General features: G+C 43.9%; 1 protein-coding gene across 21 annotated transcripts in view; it reads right to left on the bottom strand.

The window, feature by feature from the left end:
• The window catches only part of CACNA1C (calcium voltage-gated channel subunit alpha1 C), a 724,379-nt gene that overhangs the window by 66,618 nt on the left and 642,187 nt on the right, over nt 1-15,574 (bottom strand). For all 21 annotated transcript variants that reach the window (XM_079140298.1, XM_079140296.1, XM_079140300.1 and 18 more), the window contains 7 exons: nt 13,545-13,632; nt 12,874-12,981; nt 12,008-12,060; nt 11,565-11,711; nt 9,931-10,132; nt 8,162-8,320; nt 7,431-7,541 (listed from right to left, as the gene is read on the bottom strand). In XM_079140298.1, the coding sequence (XP_078996424.1) occupies nt 7,431-7,541; nt 8,162-8,320; nt 9,931-10,132; nt 11,565-11,711; nt 12,008-12,060; nt 12,874-12,981; nt 13,545-13,632 (868 nt within the window). The remainder of the gene's footprint in view (nt 1-7,430; nt 7,542-8,161; nt 8,321-9,930; nt 10,133-11,564; nt 11,712-12,007; nt 12,061-12,873; nt 12,982-13,544; nt 13,633-15,574) is intronic.

Raw genomic sequence — 15,574 nt, 5'->3', positions numbered from 1 at the left:
GCTCCCCAGGTCTCAATCAACCAGAATTTTTTTTATGGTGGGATCTGGCAGCAGCAGATGACTAAGAAAAGAAATAATGCAACATTTCCTTTGTAAAAAATTAAAACCTCACAATAATTATTGCATCATGCAGAAATGTACAGTTAAAATTGTTAGAAGGCAGCAATTATTAGCGTGTGGTGCATTTATAGGCAGAAAGAAAGTTGGAGAGAAAGTAAGTTTCAGCTGGCAATGCCATTATCTGGTAAAATCAAACCAAATTTCTAGAAGATTCTCAATTTCATAAAGAGAAAATGCCCCAACTTCATCCTTTTCTATTGGTCATCTCCTTTCCCTTTCCTTCTTTTGGTCCTTTACTGGGCTCTAAATACAGAGTCTTGAAATTTCTTTCAACAGTCCATGGAAGAGTGTGGAAATCACTCTCCTGCCCTCCAGGAAGGCTGGCGCAGGTCTGAGAGCATTGTGGCAGCAGAGTCCTCCTGGCCCTCAGGTTGCCATACTGTTACAGAGCTGCTGTGTGTCAGTGTGCAAAAGCACAGCCTGTCAGCTCTTAAATTGCTGAAGTTTCCTTTCTGTCCTACCATGGTGCATTTAGTGGAACTCTGGCCCTGCCATTCTTCTCCCTGCATCTGTTGCCAGGGCTCCTGTGAGCTAGATTAGAGTATTGCTGGCCCTTTCTAGGTTTCTCCTGGAAACAATCAGTCTCCAGAGCAAAGACTATTTCTAAGAACAAGAGAGTATACAGAGAAAAGATGCTCTGGAAACCACTGGAGTTTGGGAAATCCCTGCACCACACAAGTGTGCTTGGATGTTTAGATAGAAGAGGAAGGCTGCTTTTGTGCATGTAAAGTCCAAGGTCACAATTTCTCTCATGCTCAAACACTTTCAAGAGCAGATGGGCCTTCAGATCTCTACAATGGCAATCATTAGAAAAACCATTTGAGAGTCTTCTGGTTCTTTCCTCTCATAGCTCAGCTATTGGGTATGTGGGTGAGACGAAAGCAATGCTGTGCCCAGCACTGTGCTGCAGGGAGTGGCCCAAGCAGACAGTGCACTAGACCTCCACAGTCCTGAGTAATTCTGATTCTGGTAGCCAGACCTCCTTCCAGTTATGACTCATCTCACTTCCAACCAGCAGAAGTCAACTGTTGGACTCCTCAGGATAACTGACTGAAGATGGGAGGAGTTGTCTTTTTTGTCAGCATCCATGATTGCTGCCAAGCTTACCTCTTTCTGCCCTATGAGAAGTAGCAAGGCTTCGTTTCCATCTTTTCCTCTTTCCTAAAAGATAACTGGGGTTTTGAGTAAGCCCCCAAAGCAGAGAATATATAGTAGCAGCTGAATTACTGTCCCAGGTTTAACTGATACTCTGGAAATGTCAGCCAAGTTCTCTGTGTTTGGGGGAGGCAGGAGTCACAGCTCCAATTTAGAGGGCCTTCTGCAAGGCAAGGTGGGGCCTAGGCAGAGAGGCAGTGGTCAGGGTGAGGATGCCAGGTGCAGCCAGGGTGGGGATACACACAGTAAGAAGCTCCTTCCACTCTGGAAGTGGCATCAAGGTCATCTGGCAGTGAGTCTTCAGTCAATCACTAGGATGGACAATGACAACGTTCTGTACCCAGGGGAAAGGGTCAGTTACAACCAGGTATGAGATTAGGGTTCTCAGATTTCAGTGTCACTAGGGTACTAAAATGCTAATTGGGAAACCTACTCTCATGGCCTGGGAAAGAGTAGCTGGGTGCCTACCAGGGACAAACCCTGTACTGGGTTACAGAAGCAAGACAAATTCCAGACCATATCTTTAAGTATGGATCTCCTAAGGAACTCAGCATTCGTTAGAACCAGCTTAGAGTCTGGGTGGGACAAATTCTACAGGGAAGGGGCCTTGGTGCTCGAGCTACTCAAGAGCTGAGTAATCCAGAGATGACTGGATGAACTGACAGAGTCAAGAGAACAGCCACACTGGAGGATCTCAGGGAAAGAGATGACCTTACAGGTCACAAGGATTTCTACTACTTCTGAGTCAATTTCTGGCGGAAAACAGCCAGATGGAAAGAGAGTGGGGAGGATGAACCATCTGGTTTCATGAAGCTGGAGCAGCTGGAATAATGATGCCAGGACAGATAGAGGAGAGCAGAACCTGGGATGTCATGGGAAAGAAGCAGGACTAGAGCTTGGCTACCCAACACAGCGGTTGGCCACATATGGCTCTATAAATGTAAATTTAAATTAGTCCAAATGAAAAAAATTTAAGAATGATTTCTACAGTGTGGCTACTACAGTAGCCATATTTCAAGTGTTCAACAGCCACAAGAGGCTAGTGGCTACATCATACATGGTGTATATAGAACATCTTTATTGTTGTGGAACATTCTGTGAGATATTGCTGCTCTAGAGGTTTTAATTCATCCTTTTGGTTTGAAATGCCTTTGAGTTCTAATTTGTACTGAAACATGAAAGGTTTGAGTTGCTTTTATTCAAGAAAGCTGGAGCCAGGAGGGTCAATGATTATCTTTACTCTGCTTCCATTGCCCTCTCTGGACTCTTCTTAGTCTAGGAGAAAGCTGAAAGTGAGGCCAAGGTTTTGATAACAGAGAGCTGCCAGGGACAAATCCCCTCTGGGGTCTTCCCACTGGGGAGGTAGTGAGAGGCAATGGGTACCAATTAGTTCTGTGCAGGCAAAAGCCCAATAGGATGCTTCCAGCCAAGGGAGATGAGATGACTCTTAGTGTTTCCCCACCCCTCCATGACCCACATGGGAGCTTAAGGGAAGGGGAATAGTTAGAAACCATCCATTTGGAGTGAGCTTCTGCCTTCTGGGAAAGATCTACTTTCGGTAAACAGGAGAAGCATGTAGCCAGCCCTACCACTAGTTCATCATCAACTCCACTCTTCCTCTCTTTGCTGTTTTTGCTGAGACATTGTCAACAACAAGTTCCAGGAAATGAAGTGACATCATCTTGCCTTCTGGTACCCAAACCTGTGAGCTGAGAGTGGATAACACTACTGTGGCTAACATTACTTGCTCTACCAGGCTCCTGCACTCTTCCTCCATGGTGACCTCAGAGCTGCCAAAATGGGCAGAAACCTTGGGACCATGCAGGGTCATCTTATTGGCCAAAAGTATCTGCTTGTGGCTCCCTTTTCTCCTCCCCTTCTCACCTTGGGAAAGATCAATTTGGGAATTTTAATTTGGATTATCTTGAATCTATGGATTAATTTGAGGAGAAATGAGATCTTAATAATATTGAGTTTTCCAATTCACAAACATCTCTCTCCACTTCAGTTTTTCCTCATTGGCTCTCTGTAAAATTTTATGGTTTTCTCTATAGGATCTCAGCCACTGTTTCTTAGATTTATTCCTTGGCACTGGACATTTTTCAGTGCGTATCATAAAAGGTATCTTAAATTTTTCCCTGTCTTTGTTGATAAATTCCAGTTCATGTCAGGAAGACAATCTAGCTTGTCCAACCATTCCAACCTAACCTTTCTCCATGCTGACCAACTTGGTCTTGATAATCCTGTAGGGCTCTAGTACCATCCAGATATCTCCAGTTAGTTATCTTCTACTTCTAGGGAAGGAATTTTCTCTGGCTTGCTATTAGTTATTCAAATCAATACTACTACTATCCATTCCATTTTCTTCAGACCATCCCCACAGATTCCTAAAATTTGTTGGGGGCTGAATTTTTCTATACTAGTTTATGTTCTCTAGTTTTTTTTGTGAAAATTTTTTAGTGTGAACAAAGTATGAATTTAAAGTTGGGCAGTTGGAGTTAGGGCAGGGATTTACTTGAGTAAATTCATTTTCCAAGGAGTGGTAGAGAGAACATGTAGAAATGAAGAAAATGGGAACATCAAGCACTGTGAAGACAATAAAAGAAGGAAGCAATAGTACAAACTGTCCTTCTGATAAATCATCCCATCAATCAGGCAGAAGACAGGAAGGGGAGAGATGAAAATCCAAGTATTCACCCCTCAATTTCCTTCTGACTATGCTTAATGTCAACTGCGACAGTTTGGATATTGAATATCCCCTAAAGATCCTTGTGTTTGAAACTTAGTCCCCAGGGTGGCACTATTGGTGGCTAGTGGAATTGCTGGGGTTAGCGGGAGGTCCTTAGATCAAAGGGCTGTTCCCTTGAAAGGGACTATGAGAGCTTAGTCTGTTCTTTTTCTGCATTCTGGCTGCGCATGCGACTATTTTGCTTCTATACATCCTCCTGCCATGATATGCCACCGTACACCACTCTCACCAGATGTAGGCACCCTGCCTACACTTCCCAAACTATAAATAAATAACTCCTTTTCTCTTTATAAATTATTTTCTCCTGGTAGTCTGTAGTAGTATAGTGAAGCTGACTAATACATCAGTTTTCTACATTCTTACTGCTTAATTATCCTTTTCAGTAAATGTTTGAAAGTACAAACTCATTTGTATGATATACCAACAATCAATCATGCCATGTGAAATAGAAAGTTTGGAACAGAATTTTACTTAATGGTGGGATATGAATGTTTTTATGTATTTCAGATACACTGTTAGAAGTCACTGATTCTTAAGCAGGATTCTGCTAGATATTTCTATCAGTTTCAAGGGGTTTCTGTTTTGGTTTTCTTCCTAAAAATTTGAGGATACTCTTCCTGGAATATATTCCTTTGTGAAGAACATTGCACAGTGACCTGACACTCCTCAATCCCCCTCCCAACTGGTCAACCTCTGCTCAGCTAGAGCCAGTGGCCTTTGTCCCTCCATTGTTACAAGTCACTTTAGTGGAATGTGTAGAAAAGATCCATTCTCTTTCTTTCCTTCCTGTACTGGAGACTGAATCCAGAGCCTCACACTAAGCTACATCCCTATATATCCCTAGACATTTTTTAATTTGTTTTTTTACTACTAGGGATTGAACTCAGGGCACTTGACCACTAAGCCATATCCCCAGCCCTATTGTTTTGTATTTTAGCTAGAGACAGGGTCTCCCTGAGTTGCTTAGTCCCTTGCTGTTGCTGAGGCTAGCTTTGAACTCACGATCCTCCTATCTCAGCCTCTTGAGCTGCTGGGATCACAGGCATGTGCCACTGCACCTGGCTCCTAGCCCTTTTTATATTATGAGATAGAGTCTTGCCAAGTTGCCTAGGCGAGTCTTAAACTTGCAATCCTTCTGCTTCAGGCTCCCAAATAGCTGGGATTTCAGGTGTACACAACTGTGCCAGGCTCTTTTGTCTCTCCACCACTGGTTGACCTTCTCATGTGTGAAATGTAGATGGCTTCAAGATGCTCTCTTCCTTTGGGAATAGTGTTTCATGTTTTGCCATGTTTTTTTTCATGATAGAAAACCAGGCTCTGAGGAAACTAGGAGATACTTTATAATTCAGGATGCTCCAACTGGTTACTAGGAACCTAGCAGTTCCTTGATCTGCAGGACTTAGGTAAGGTGTCTTTCAGGTTGAGACCCTTGAAGAGGTCAATTTCTTGTGTTTCTTAGGGCAGATTACCTAATCCATCACCTTGCTCATGAGACATAATTCAGGAAGTCCATTGTGCAGGGCTCTGCAGACTGCCTCAGACATCATCAGGAACACATCTGAGTCAACTGCGGGATGACTCAAGGCTTTGAAATATTTAAAGCATATGTCTCATGCCACCAGATGAAAATGATGCCAGTTTCCCTACTGAGAGGCTATCATCTGAGACTAAAGCTCAGCTTGGCAGTGATCCTATACCCCAGCCTTACCCTGTCATGCTGCTGTGGTAGTGAACCTGTCAGTACTCCTGGACCCCAGGGTTTAGAATAGGGCCATATGTGGGCAGAGATACTGTGGGTCCCACAGAAGAAAGTCAGGGCAATTTTCTGGTTATTTCTAGGTTAGGATATAATTTATCCCCTAAGTGGGACTGAACTTGGAAGTCAAACTGATAAAGAATATAGTTATTTCTCTGAAAGAGGTGTGGAAACATCATTACTATTACCAAATGATGCTCATTAGGAGTCTTGTTCTCTGAAGATTAGGCAAGATCCCTGGGAATTCTTTGAGCAAGAGGAAGAATCAGCACTGTAAGAATATTGTTGGTCTTATTTTTTTAAGTTATCCAAAGACTGTTTCCTTCTTTCTGAAAAGTACTCAGCTCAACACTTGACATGGAAAAATGTGTGTTCACAGTTTAGAAAACACCAACTATAAAGTCAGAGGTTCTAGATTCCAATAACAGTTCTGCTGCTTATGAGTAGTGTATCTGATATTGTGCACATCGCTTCTCTTCTCCCTGTTGAGTTTGTTAATACCTATTTTATGGGGATGTTTTAAGGACTACATACAATGATGTGTATGTAGCACATGGGACATTATAAAAAATGTTAGGTGACTGTTAATTCAAAGATGGTTATGGATATCCCATTAATGAACACAGATCTAATATCAAAGTTATTAGTTAATCCTGGAACAAGTAAAAACTTGAATAAACAGAAGATATGGGCAGAGACTCATTCTTTTTGCTTCCTGTTGATCTGTGCTACATCTGGGGAAATTAGTGAAGAGGGAAAAAGAAAGATCAGAAAACTGGAAAGTTTTTTTCAAGTCTGTCATTGTACAATTCTCCAAACTTTCCTTCTCATCACTCTCCAAAAGCTGTTGTGGTAGCCATGGGGGTCCCTAAGATGCTGTTAGAGCCTCCCTCAGAATTAACTGCTCAAGTTGTGAAGCCAAGGCTAGAAAATTCCTGTGATTCTGACCTGTCTACAGGAGCCAAGGATGGAAAGCACTGCTCACACCAACCTGTCCTGTGTCTTTCAGGACAATGGGGGCAGTGCTGGCTAGGAAGAGCACATAATCCAAAATGGCAGGTAATCCAATCTTGTCCACAATGTCCATTCAGCCAGTGGTTCTAACATTCTATTTCTTTTAGGGAGATGCCTACAAGAGCAACACAAAAATTTACAGGTAACTACTCTTTCTATGCTGGAGGGAGTAAGGGAGCAATGACAAAGCCTCTGAGGGAGGGAACAGGAGGTATCTGTAGGCTGGCGCCCAGACTGCTAAATGAATGCAGCCCTGGTTGCATTTTTCACATGAGGTTGATTTGTGTCACCAATTAAATGGGAGGAGGGTAGAACAGAGGCCTGAGCAGATCTGGGGGTCTGATCTCAGAAAGGTTTGGTTTGCCAGTCCAAGAAATGGGAGAAGTGCCATGGCTCAGTTCATGGAAGAATCTGCTCCCTGTGGATCCCATTCATGAGCTGAAATCCTGGTTCAGGGAGTTGACCTGGTTCAACTCTTGGCAGGTAAATGAGTTGGGGCACTTATTGCTGGAGAAGGGATGGTTCTTCAGTGATAATTTCTGTCCTTCACTCTCCTTCTTTAAGCATGTGTGCTCCCACACCCCATTTTCATCCTTTCCCTGATGCCTGTAAACCAGCCTTTTCTCAGAGGCCTACCTTGGGTTTGAAGGCAATGAGCTTCAGGATCATCTCCACAGTGAAGAGGCCAGTGAAGAGCATGTTGAGGATGTTCATGGCGATTTTGAACAGGCAGCTCTGGCCATAGTGCTGAATGAAGGGAAGATGAAAGGAATTATGAACATGAGAGAGGGATCAACTGCCTCCTTACCACCTTTGCCCAGACTTCCTGGAAACCCTCATCTCATCAGAGATCTTCCTAGAAACAATCCCCCAGAAGGACATCTACCTTTCCTTGGGCAGCCAGGTGGACTCAGGAGAGTCTCTAACTTCTTTATCTGTCTACCATCTCTGAAAATAAGGATTGGCAAAGTTCTGTACCCATTTTAATTGGGTGTGATGACTTTGTAGGGACTTCTGGCACTCAAAAGCCCTGTCATGAGCTGACCTCCTTGCAGACAAGTGGGTATAGAATCCAACTCCACACCCATGCCATTCTAATACCAATGACTGCTTCAAGCTTACTCTCTTGGTTTTTCATTTCTTTCACTCTCTTCATTTTATAACCCAAGTACCCATGGATTCGTTCATAAGGTCCCTCAGGGGATACTTTTCTATTTTCAGATGGGAGAAGAGTATAGCTCTTTTGGTCTGTCTCTTTCCCTTGGATCCTGGGAAAGTGAGCAGTGAGAAGGTATGTAGCTCTTTTACATTTTGCATCCTCTTATACCATCCTCTCTGTACAGGACCAGGTTCCCCTTTGGACTGACCTGCATGGCCAAGCAGATGGTGTTGAGCAGGATGAGGACGAACATCAGGTACTCAAAGTAGGTGGAGTTGACCACATACCACACTTTGTACTGGTGCTGGTTCTTGGGGATGTACCTCCGCAGGGGGCGGGCCTTGAGTGCATATTCCACACACTGTCGCTGGGAGGGGGAAAAAGGAGGACAGGGATGGGAATGGGGAGAGAGTGGGGTTAGTTACTTGGATGATGTGGGGGTGAAGGCAGAGAAAGGTGGGATGTACATGAAACCATATGCCCTGTAGTGGAGTTGGTCTTTAGAAGTCAGGGAAATAATCTATTGTTCTAGCTCACACACAGATTTCAGATGTAATTTGGGGAATGTTTTCATTTTCCATCATTACCTAATCAAGGAGAGAGTCCTTTCTTGTCAAATCTATCTAGATAATAAGCAAGGAACATGCATCTTCTTTCCAATATAGTAATGGCTGGTATACTGCTTAGCTGGTAGCTGGCACCTGATAAACAATGATTGACTCATTCTTGATCTTCTCCTTAATTTTTTCCCACACTGAAGATTCCTGCTTCCATTTTTCTTTCCTATCCTAAATCCATCTTCCTTATTTAAAATGTGTAAGTATCAGAAGACATAGTTCACTACTGGGGAAGAGATTCTGGGCTAACGAGATTCTTGGGTTTCCAGCAATAATCAGTGTACTCCTCTACACAGATTCCCAAATCAGGAACCAGGAAGTCACTCCAATGTCAACCCTCAGCCACCATGTCTAGTCCCCATGCCTTATAACTTTCCCTCCTTCTACTCTTCCCTTCTCTGCTATCATTAACCTATTAGTAAGTCAGGCTCTAAGCATCTCTCACATACATTTTTCTAATTGGCCTCCCTCCTCCCTGTCTTCCTTTCAATCCAAATTCCATATAGCCACTAGAATGATGAGTTCAAGCCTAAGATATAGATATCAAAACCTATGAGCTCTTCAGCTCTCCTAATTTGGATAGAGCTGACCATGCTGTGCTTGCTGGGCCCCTTCCTATAAGCAAAGATAGGAATGTATTTTCATTCTACTTTTCCCACTGGGAACAATGAGGAACTGTCCTTGGTGGCTATACCTACTTCCCACCTTGACTGCCTCATTATTCACCAGCAGAGCTGCCAGCTCTTTCTCACTGTCTAACAGAACACGTTTAAGTAGTTGTAATGACTGTCTCACTCCCACGTAACTCTACTTCCTGTCCTCACCTCCTGCACAGCCCTCTGTGTTTCATTTAAGAAACCATATAAGAGTGGTTTCCTAAAACTGTTCTCTTGCTCACCCCAAAGCTCTAGCTGCTTCATTGTTTTAGTTTTTCTCCTTTCTTATCAATGGGGCCAACCCACTTGGGTACCTTCTAATTTGTCAATTTCTAGATAGGGTATAAGACATTTTTCACCCCACAGAGCTTAACATATATTAGTTGGCTACATATATCTGTCAGATCCTATATGGGCAAGGATTTGCACTCCCTTTGTATAGACCCCATCAAAATGGAAAGCCATGTTCTTGTTGGCTGAATACTTTTTCCAGGTCTGGAATTTGCAGGATCTGCATTTCTTTGACAAGAAGAGCAAGAACCCTGTACTGGTTGAGGAGAGGAAGGAGGACCTGAGGATCCACAGAGATCTATCCTGAACTTTCACCTCTCTTCTGGGTAGGCCACAGGCTATCACCTGCTGCCATTCCTCACCTAGACCCTGCTTCCCTCCTTGCATTCCTCCTTTCCTTCCTAGAAAGCTACCTGGTTCTTGTCCAGCTCACAGTTCTTGTACTCTTGTTCTCCCTGCTCCTGGAATGTGACGATGACGAAACCCACGAAGATGTTCATCATGAAGAAGGCAATGATGATGATGTAGATGATGAAAAAGATGGAGATCTCCACGCGGTAGTTGTAGATGGGACCCTTGTCTTCCGTGTGGGAGTCGATGGAGCGGTACAGCAGCCTGCAGGAGGAGACAGGCCCCACAGAGGGAACTGGAGAAGCAGTGTCACCTCTGTGGAATGATGGCAACTCGTTTCCTAGGAATCCCTGGGATCAAGGGAAATGGCTCTGGGCTGGGAGGCAGAGGGTCTGGATTCAAGTCTCAGTTCTGCCACTTCCTGGCCATGTGACCTTGAATAAATCACTTAATCTCTTGAGACTCAGATTCTTCATCTGTAAAATGGAGACAATTAATTCCCAACTTTCCTAACTTGTGGGACAGTTGACATAATGTGTATGAAGGTGTGTTGAAACTGTCAAGAACTATTTAAATGTAACGTGAATCATGGATATTGATTGCAAATTCAGAAATGTGGGTAAATATTGAAACAACTTTGCTAATTGGCATGGACTCAGATGAGGTTAGAGTGAATATAAAATAAATTGGAGAGAAAATATCCACTTAGATAAAAATACTAACATGACCCATGCTTCAGATCATCCAGAATGGTTTGGTTTTATACTTAAGTGGTTTACACATGTATGCCATTCATTTGGACCTAGGTTACATATCTCATTAAGTTTGCTGTTCTGTGTGGACAGGGATTATTTCCTTCCTTTCCTTTGTAACCCTGTGAGTACTTGGTTGTCCTCTAGGTCTCACCTGTATTTTGCCATATAATGATGGGGACTCTCATCTAAGACCAATGCACCACAGGATGGGGGTTGAAGGTATCTATACAAAGATGTATGGAGCACCTGATGGACAAGCTGCCTACTAGAGGTGACACAGAATAAAAGGTCAGCGGGTTAGTCTAGGGGTGAAAGATCTGCCTCTGCAGAGGGACTGGGACCCAGATTCTCATCTCTTTCTCACTTTCCACTGTAAATGTCAACAAGGATTCCTCTAAGGAGACCGGGGTACAGCCTTTTAAAACAGAGACATCTCAGATACATTTACCCACACTGGGAGTAGTAATGTGGAACTCCACGGGGATCAAAGGGACCATACTTGGAGAAACTCTCACCACATCTCACTCCCAGATGCCATGAGGGTAATGACAAAGACTCCTGACCTGGTGGCTCACGCTGAGTTTGGGAAGGGGGGCTAAAAAAGTACTCATCTTTGGTTGGAGTTTCTAAAATTTTTACTTCATGGGCTGTGGCTGTAGCTCACTGGTAGAGTGCTTACTTAGCACACGCAAGACCCTGATTTTGACACCTAGGATCATGAAATAAGCAAAATAAAATAAAACATTGACATTTTCTAGAATGTTTCATTAGTGACTATGATTTATTGATTATTCTAGAAACATATTCTTATTTCAGGGAGAGGACATAAGTATGATCTCTGGGAAGGATTGAGGGACATTAACAAAACTTGGGCCATGGTGGACAGCCAGTGTCTTGGGCCTCCAGTATCAGGGCAAATGGAACTTGGTTTTTGTACTCACTCTGGCCATCCCTCAAAGGTTGAGACAGTGAAGAGAGCCATCATGGCTGCCAGAACATTGTCGAAGTCAAACTTGCTGTTCTCCCAGCTACGGGGCTGGATAATGGGGTGGTCAACCTCTCCGTCTTTGTACGTGATGTAGTTACCCCTGAGAGAAGAGGAGAAAAAGTGATTCTGGCTTCTCCAACTCCCTTCACACTTGACCTGCTGCCAATGACTCCTGGCATGCAAGGTAGGATGGAACTATCTAGAATGAAACCACACAATCCCAGTTATTGGGAAGAACTTCAGTAGGTAGAGCCTTCAGGAAGAGACACTCTCATGTGTCACACAAGAATGAGATTACATGTGGGTAATAGCCTCGCTATCCCTCCTCTGAGACCAAGTCCCCATGTCTCTAAGTGAGGTAGCCTGGGCACCCATTGCCCTCTGGCATATACTTACTTGCATTCTGCCTCAGTCTGTTTGGAACTATCTGAGCAGGTATAGAGCTTTCCCTAGAAGGCAAAAGAACAAGGCGATTAGAGATGTTCCTTAATCAATGAATCAGTCACAAAATGATTAATGAGCATCTCTATAGCCTAGCAGTGAGCTAGAGGCTGTGGGATAAAACATTCAAGAAGAAAAGATTCCAGAAGAGGTAGATGTGACTCACATACCTATGTATGTGAGCCAGAGAATAGAGACACTCAATGCTGCAAGTACCACTGGAATTCAAAAATAGGGAGCTCAAATCCAAGAAAGCTGAACTCTCAAGGAAGGTCTTGAGAAGAAGGAAGAAGTGGAGCTGGTGTTGGATGGGGGAGTTAGATGGGAGGAAATCAGTGGAAGTTTATGTGCTGGGTGGGGGAGGGCAGAGGAAGAATATTGTTGTGTGTAAATAACAGAACTAAAGAGATGAAGGCAGAAAAGAGAAGAAACTGTGAAGGACTCTGGCCTAGAACTAGGGGGTGAAGGTCATATGTGATGCTTCTGACAATAAGTAACTGCTGTAGGGTCTCAGCAAGTGACTGACTCCATTTCCAGACAGTGAAAAGTCCCTATTTTGTTCTGGCTGGGAAGAAGGGCAGTGAACTAAAGAGTAGGCAAAGCTGAGAGGGCAGGAGGCCTTTAGTCTGGTGGAGTGATTCCTCCTTCTGGTTCCTCCCTCCTTTATTCTGGGAAGCTTGCGTGGGGTTGTGGATGGATATCACATTCACCCCAGTCTGACCTGGGCTGCTGTCCTCCTCTTGCTGTATCCACCAGTTCCCCTTCCCAGGAATGCTGATGGGGAGGGAAAGAGGCAGGAGAGCTCAGAACCAAGACTTTACCTTGAAGAGCTGGACCCCGATACAGGCAAACATGAACTGCAGCAGTGTAGTGACAATGACAATGTTCCCAATGGTCCGGATGGCGACAAACACACACTGAACCACGTGCTGCAGTGGGAAGAGGGGAAAGGGAAAGGGGACACAGTTTTAGGAGATTCCTGCAACATGAACCTCCTTCAGTCAAGCCATGAGCCTCTCCTTGGAGGTAGCAGAAGCAGCCCTTGTGCCTCATGTGAGGAAAAACATGCTCAAAGAAGTAAAGTAACCTTCCCAAAGTCACGTGGTGAGTGATGGAATTCAACAGAACATGAAGTGCCCCTTGGAGATTCACTTTCTAGGTGACTACCATGGCACAAGTCCCACAGACCTCTTTTTGATAGTGGTAGGCACACAGGGACCTCACCACCCAGTAATTCTAAGTTTCTGTTCCCTTTTGCAAAATTTTACTTAGGAACTCAGATTTCAAATTGTTGCTTGTTACTATTCCAGTCCTCATGGAAACAGGATTTGGAGTGCGACCAGTGTGTAAGCTCCAACATGGCAGACTCTAGGCCTGATCACTATCTCCTCCTTCCATCCCACCCCTCACCTCAGCTGAGATTCTACCAAGCAACAAGCCCATTGATGCTTCTTAGGTTGAAGGTTTTCCACCCAGGTTACACCCATCTCACCTTTAGCCCTTTGGCCCTGTTGATGGCCCTCAGAGGCCTGAGTACTCGCAGGACTCGCAAGATCTTCACGACATTGATTGCACTAGACCTGGAAGGAAAAAAGGGCATGTGGTAATTTCCCATGCTTCTGAAATGATGTGGACAGGTGGTGTCCTGACAGGCTGATCCCAGGCAAACTTGAATGTGAACTGGAGTCTGTCTGGAATATGTTTTACTTCTATCTTCCACCTCTAAGAACCTGGGGCTTGCTGTGACTCTGGGACTTTCCTATTGGTGAGAGAATAGGGAAAGTAGGTTGCGGGTGTAGGCCTGGGTTTTATCCCCAGCATGGAGACACAATAGAAAGTAGACATCAGTCATTAGCAATATAATGTGCTACTCAGGGAGACATCCTGAATTCAAGCCCCACTGTGTCCGCTGACAAGCAAGTCACTTCAAGTCACATTTCCTAACTCTGTTGAGCCCTAGTTTCTCATCTGAAAAATGGGGCAGTGCTTAGCTCGTAGGGATGCTGCAGGGATTAAATGAGAATTTTATGTGCATCATCTAGCCATGTGCTTGGCACTTAGGAACTGAATAAGTGGTGGTTTTTATTACCATGCCTGCTGAAGACATCAGTGTACATAAAGAAAGACAACAGTGGTGCAACTTCAGGTCTCTGGTTAGAGGTGGTGGGGATGGAGAGTGGATTTTGGGGTGTAGATCTACCAACTCATAACAGTAGTCATACCCTACATATATATGTATGGCCCATTCCAGTTTCTGGAATGACTCCAAGAAAGCATGGTTTCCCTATGCCTAGGATAGCAAGACCAAGTCAGAGCTACCAGGAGCATCAGGCTGCTGCTACTCTCTGGTGGGAAGGACACAGGAGTGGCAGATCCCCTCACAAGCCCATGGCAAGATGCCCAGAGGGTTTATAGTTGTCCATCCAACCCAAGGAGAGGTTATGAAACACACCAGTTGCTGAGCAACTCTGAAGGATGTCCCAACTGTCTCTTGTTAACTCTGTGACTGAGATATTTTTTGAGCATTAGGAGAAGAGGCCTCATGATCTGCCTTGGGCACTAAAAAGCATATGATGCTTTGGCAAGTGCTAGTTTTATTCTTCATAGTTCAGAATGATGTACACAGGGTCTATAGAAAGATTCAATTTCTCTAGTTCATGGACCTTTTATTCCCAAAGATTCAAAGGGCATTCCTATCTATCACTGCATCTTTTCCCCCAGTATCTCTAAAAGGAAGTCAGTATGTACTGAATCACAATGGAAAGGATTTAAAGGTCAGATAGAGAAAAAAAAAAAAAAAAACTCAAAGGAGAAATTCTTAGTTCAAGGTGAACCAGTTATTTAATGGTAGTGCCAGGATTAGAATCTAGATCTTTAGACTCCCAGGCAGAAAATTTTGAGTAATGTAATTGATATCACAAAAGAGGGCCTCACTTCCATGGCCCCCATCTCATCCTAGAGGTTGACCAGGAAACAACCTTGTGATGGGAGACTCAGGATCCCTGGAATTTATACTTTCTCTGCCATTGGCATGAACTTTAGCAAGTCTCCTGATGTCCTGAATGTCGTATTTCCTATTTATTAGTTGATAACAGCACTTGCACTGCCTACCTCATAGATTTTTTTTAGAGGACCATGGAAAAAGGTGTATGTGAAAACGTTTTGAAATTTACAGTACAGAACTGACAAGCTCAGCCTTTAGAATGTGGTAGAAACCTGTAATCAGATTCTTTCAGACCTGAGGAAGGTTTGCAAATTTGACTGTACAGGGAAATCACCTGGAGAGTTTTCAAACTCATGACACCAGACTGTACCCCAATCCAATAAAGTAAATCATTCTGAGGGTGGGATCCAGGCACATGTCATTATTTTAAATTTCCCAGTTTATTCATCTGTGCATCCAAGATCAAGAATCAGTAATTTATCTCTCTGTCCCTTTTCACCATACACACATCAGGCACTTTGACTGAAGAGAGAGGCAAGAGGAAGGGTGAGAAGGGATGGCTCAGAAGGTCAGGGGCA

This window comes from Sciurus vulgaris (genome assembly GCF_902686455.1).
Source record: "Sciurus vulgaris genome assembly, chromosome: 5".
NCBI classification, from domain to species: Eukaryota; Metazoa; Chordata; class Mammalia; order Rodentia; family Sciuridae; genus Sciurus; species Sciurus vulgaris.
This window is presented reverse-complemented; position numbering and strand designations above follow the sequence as displayed.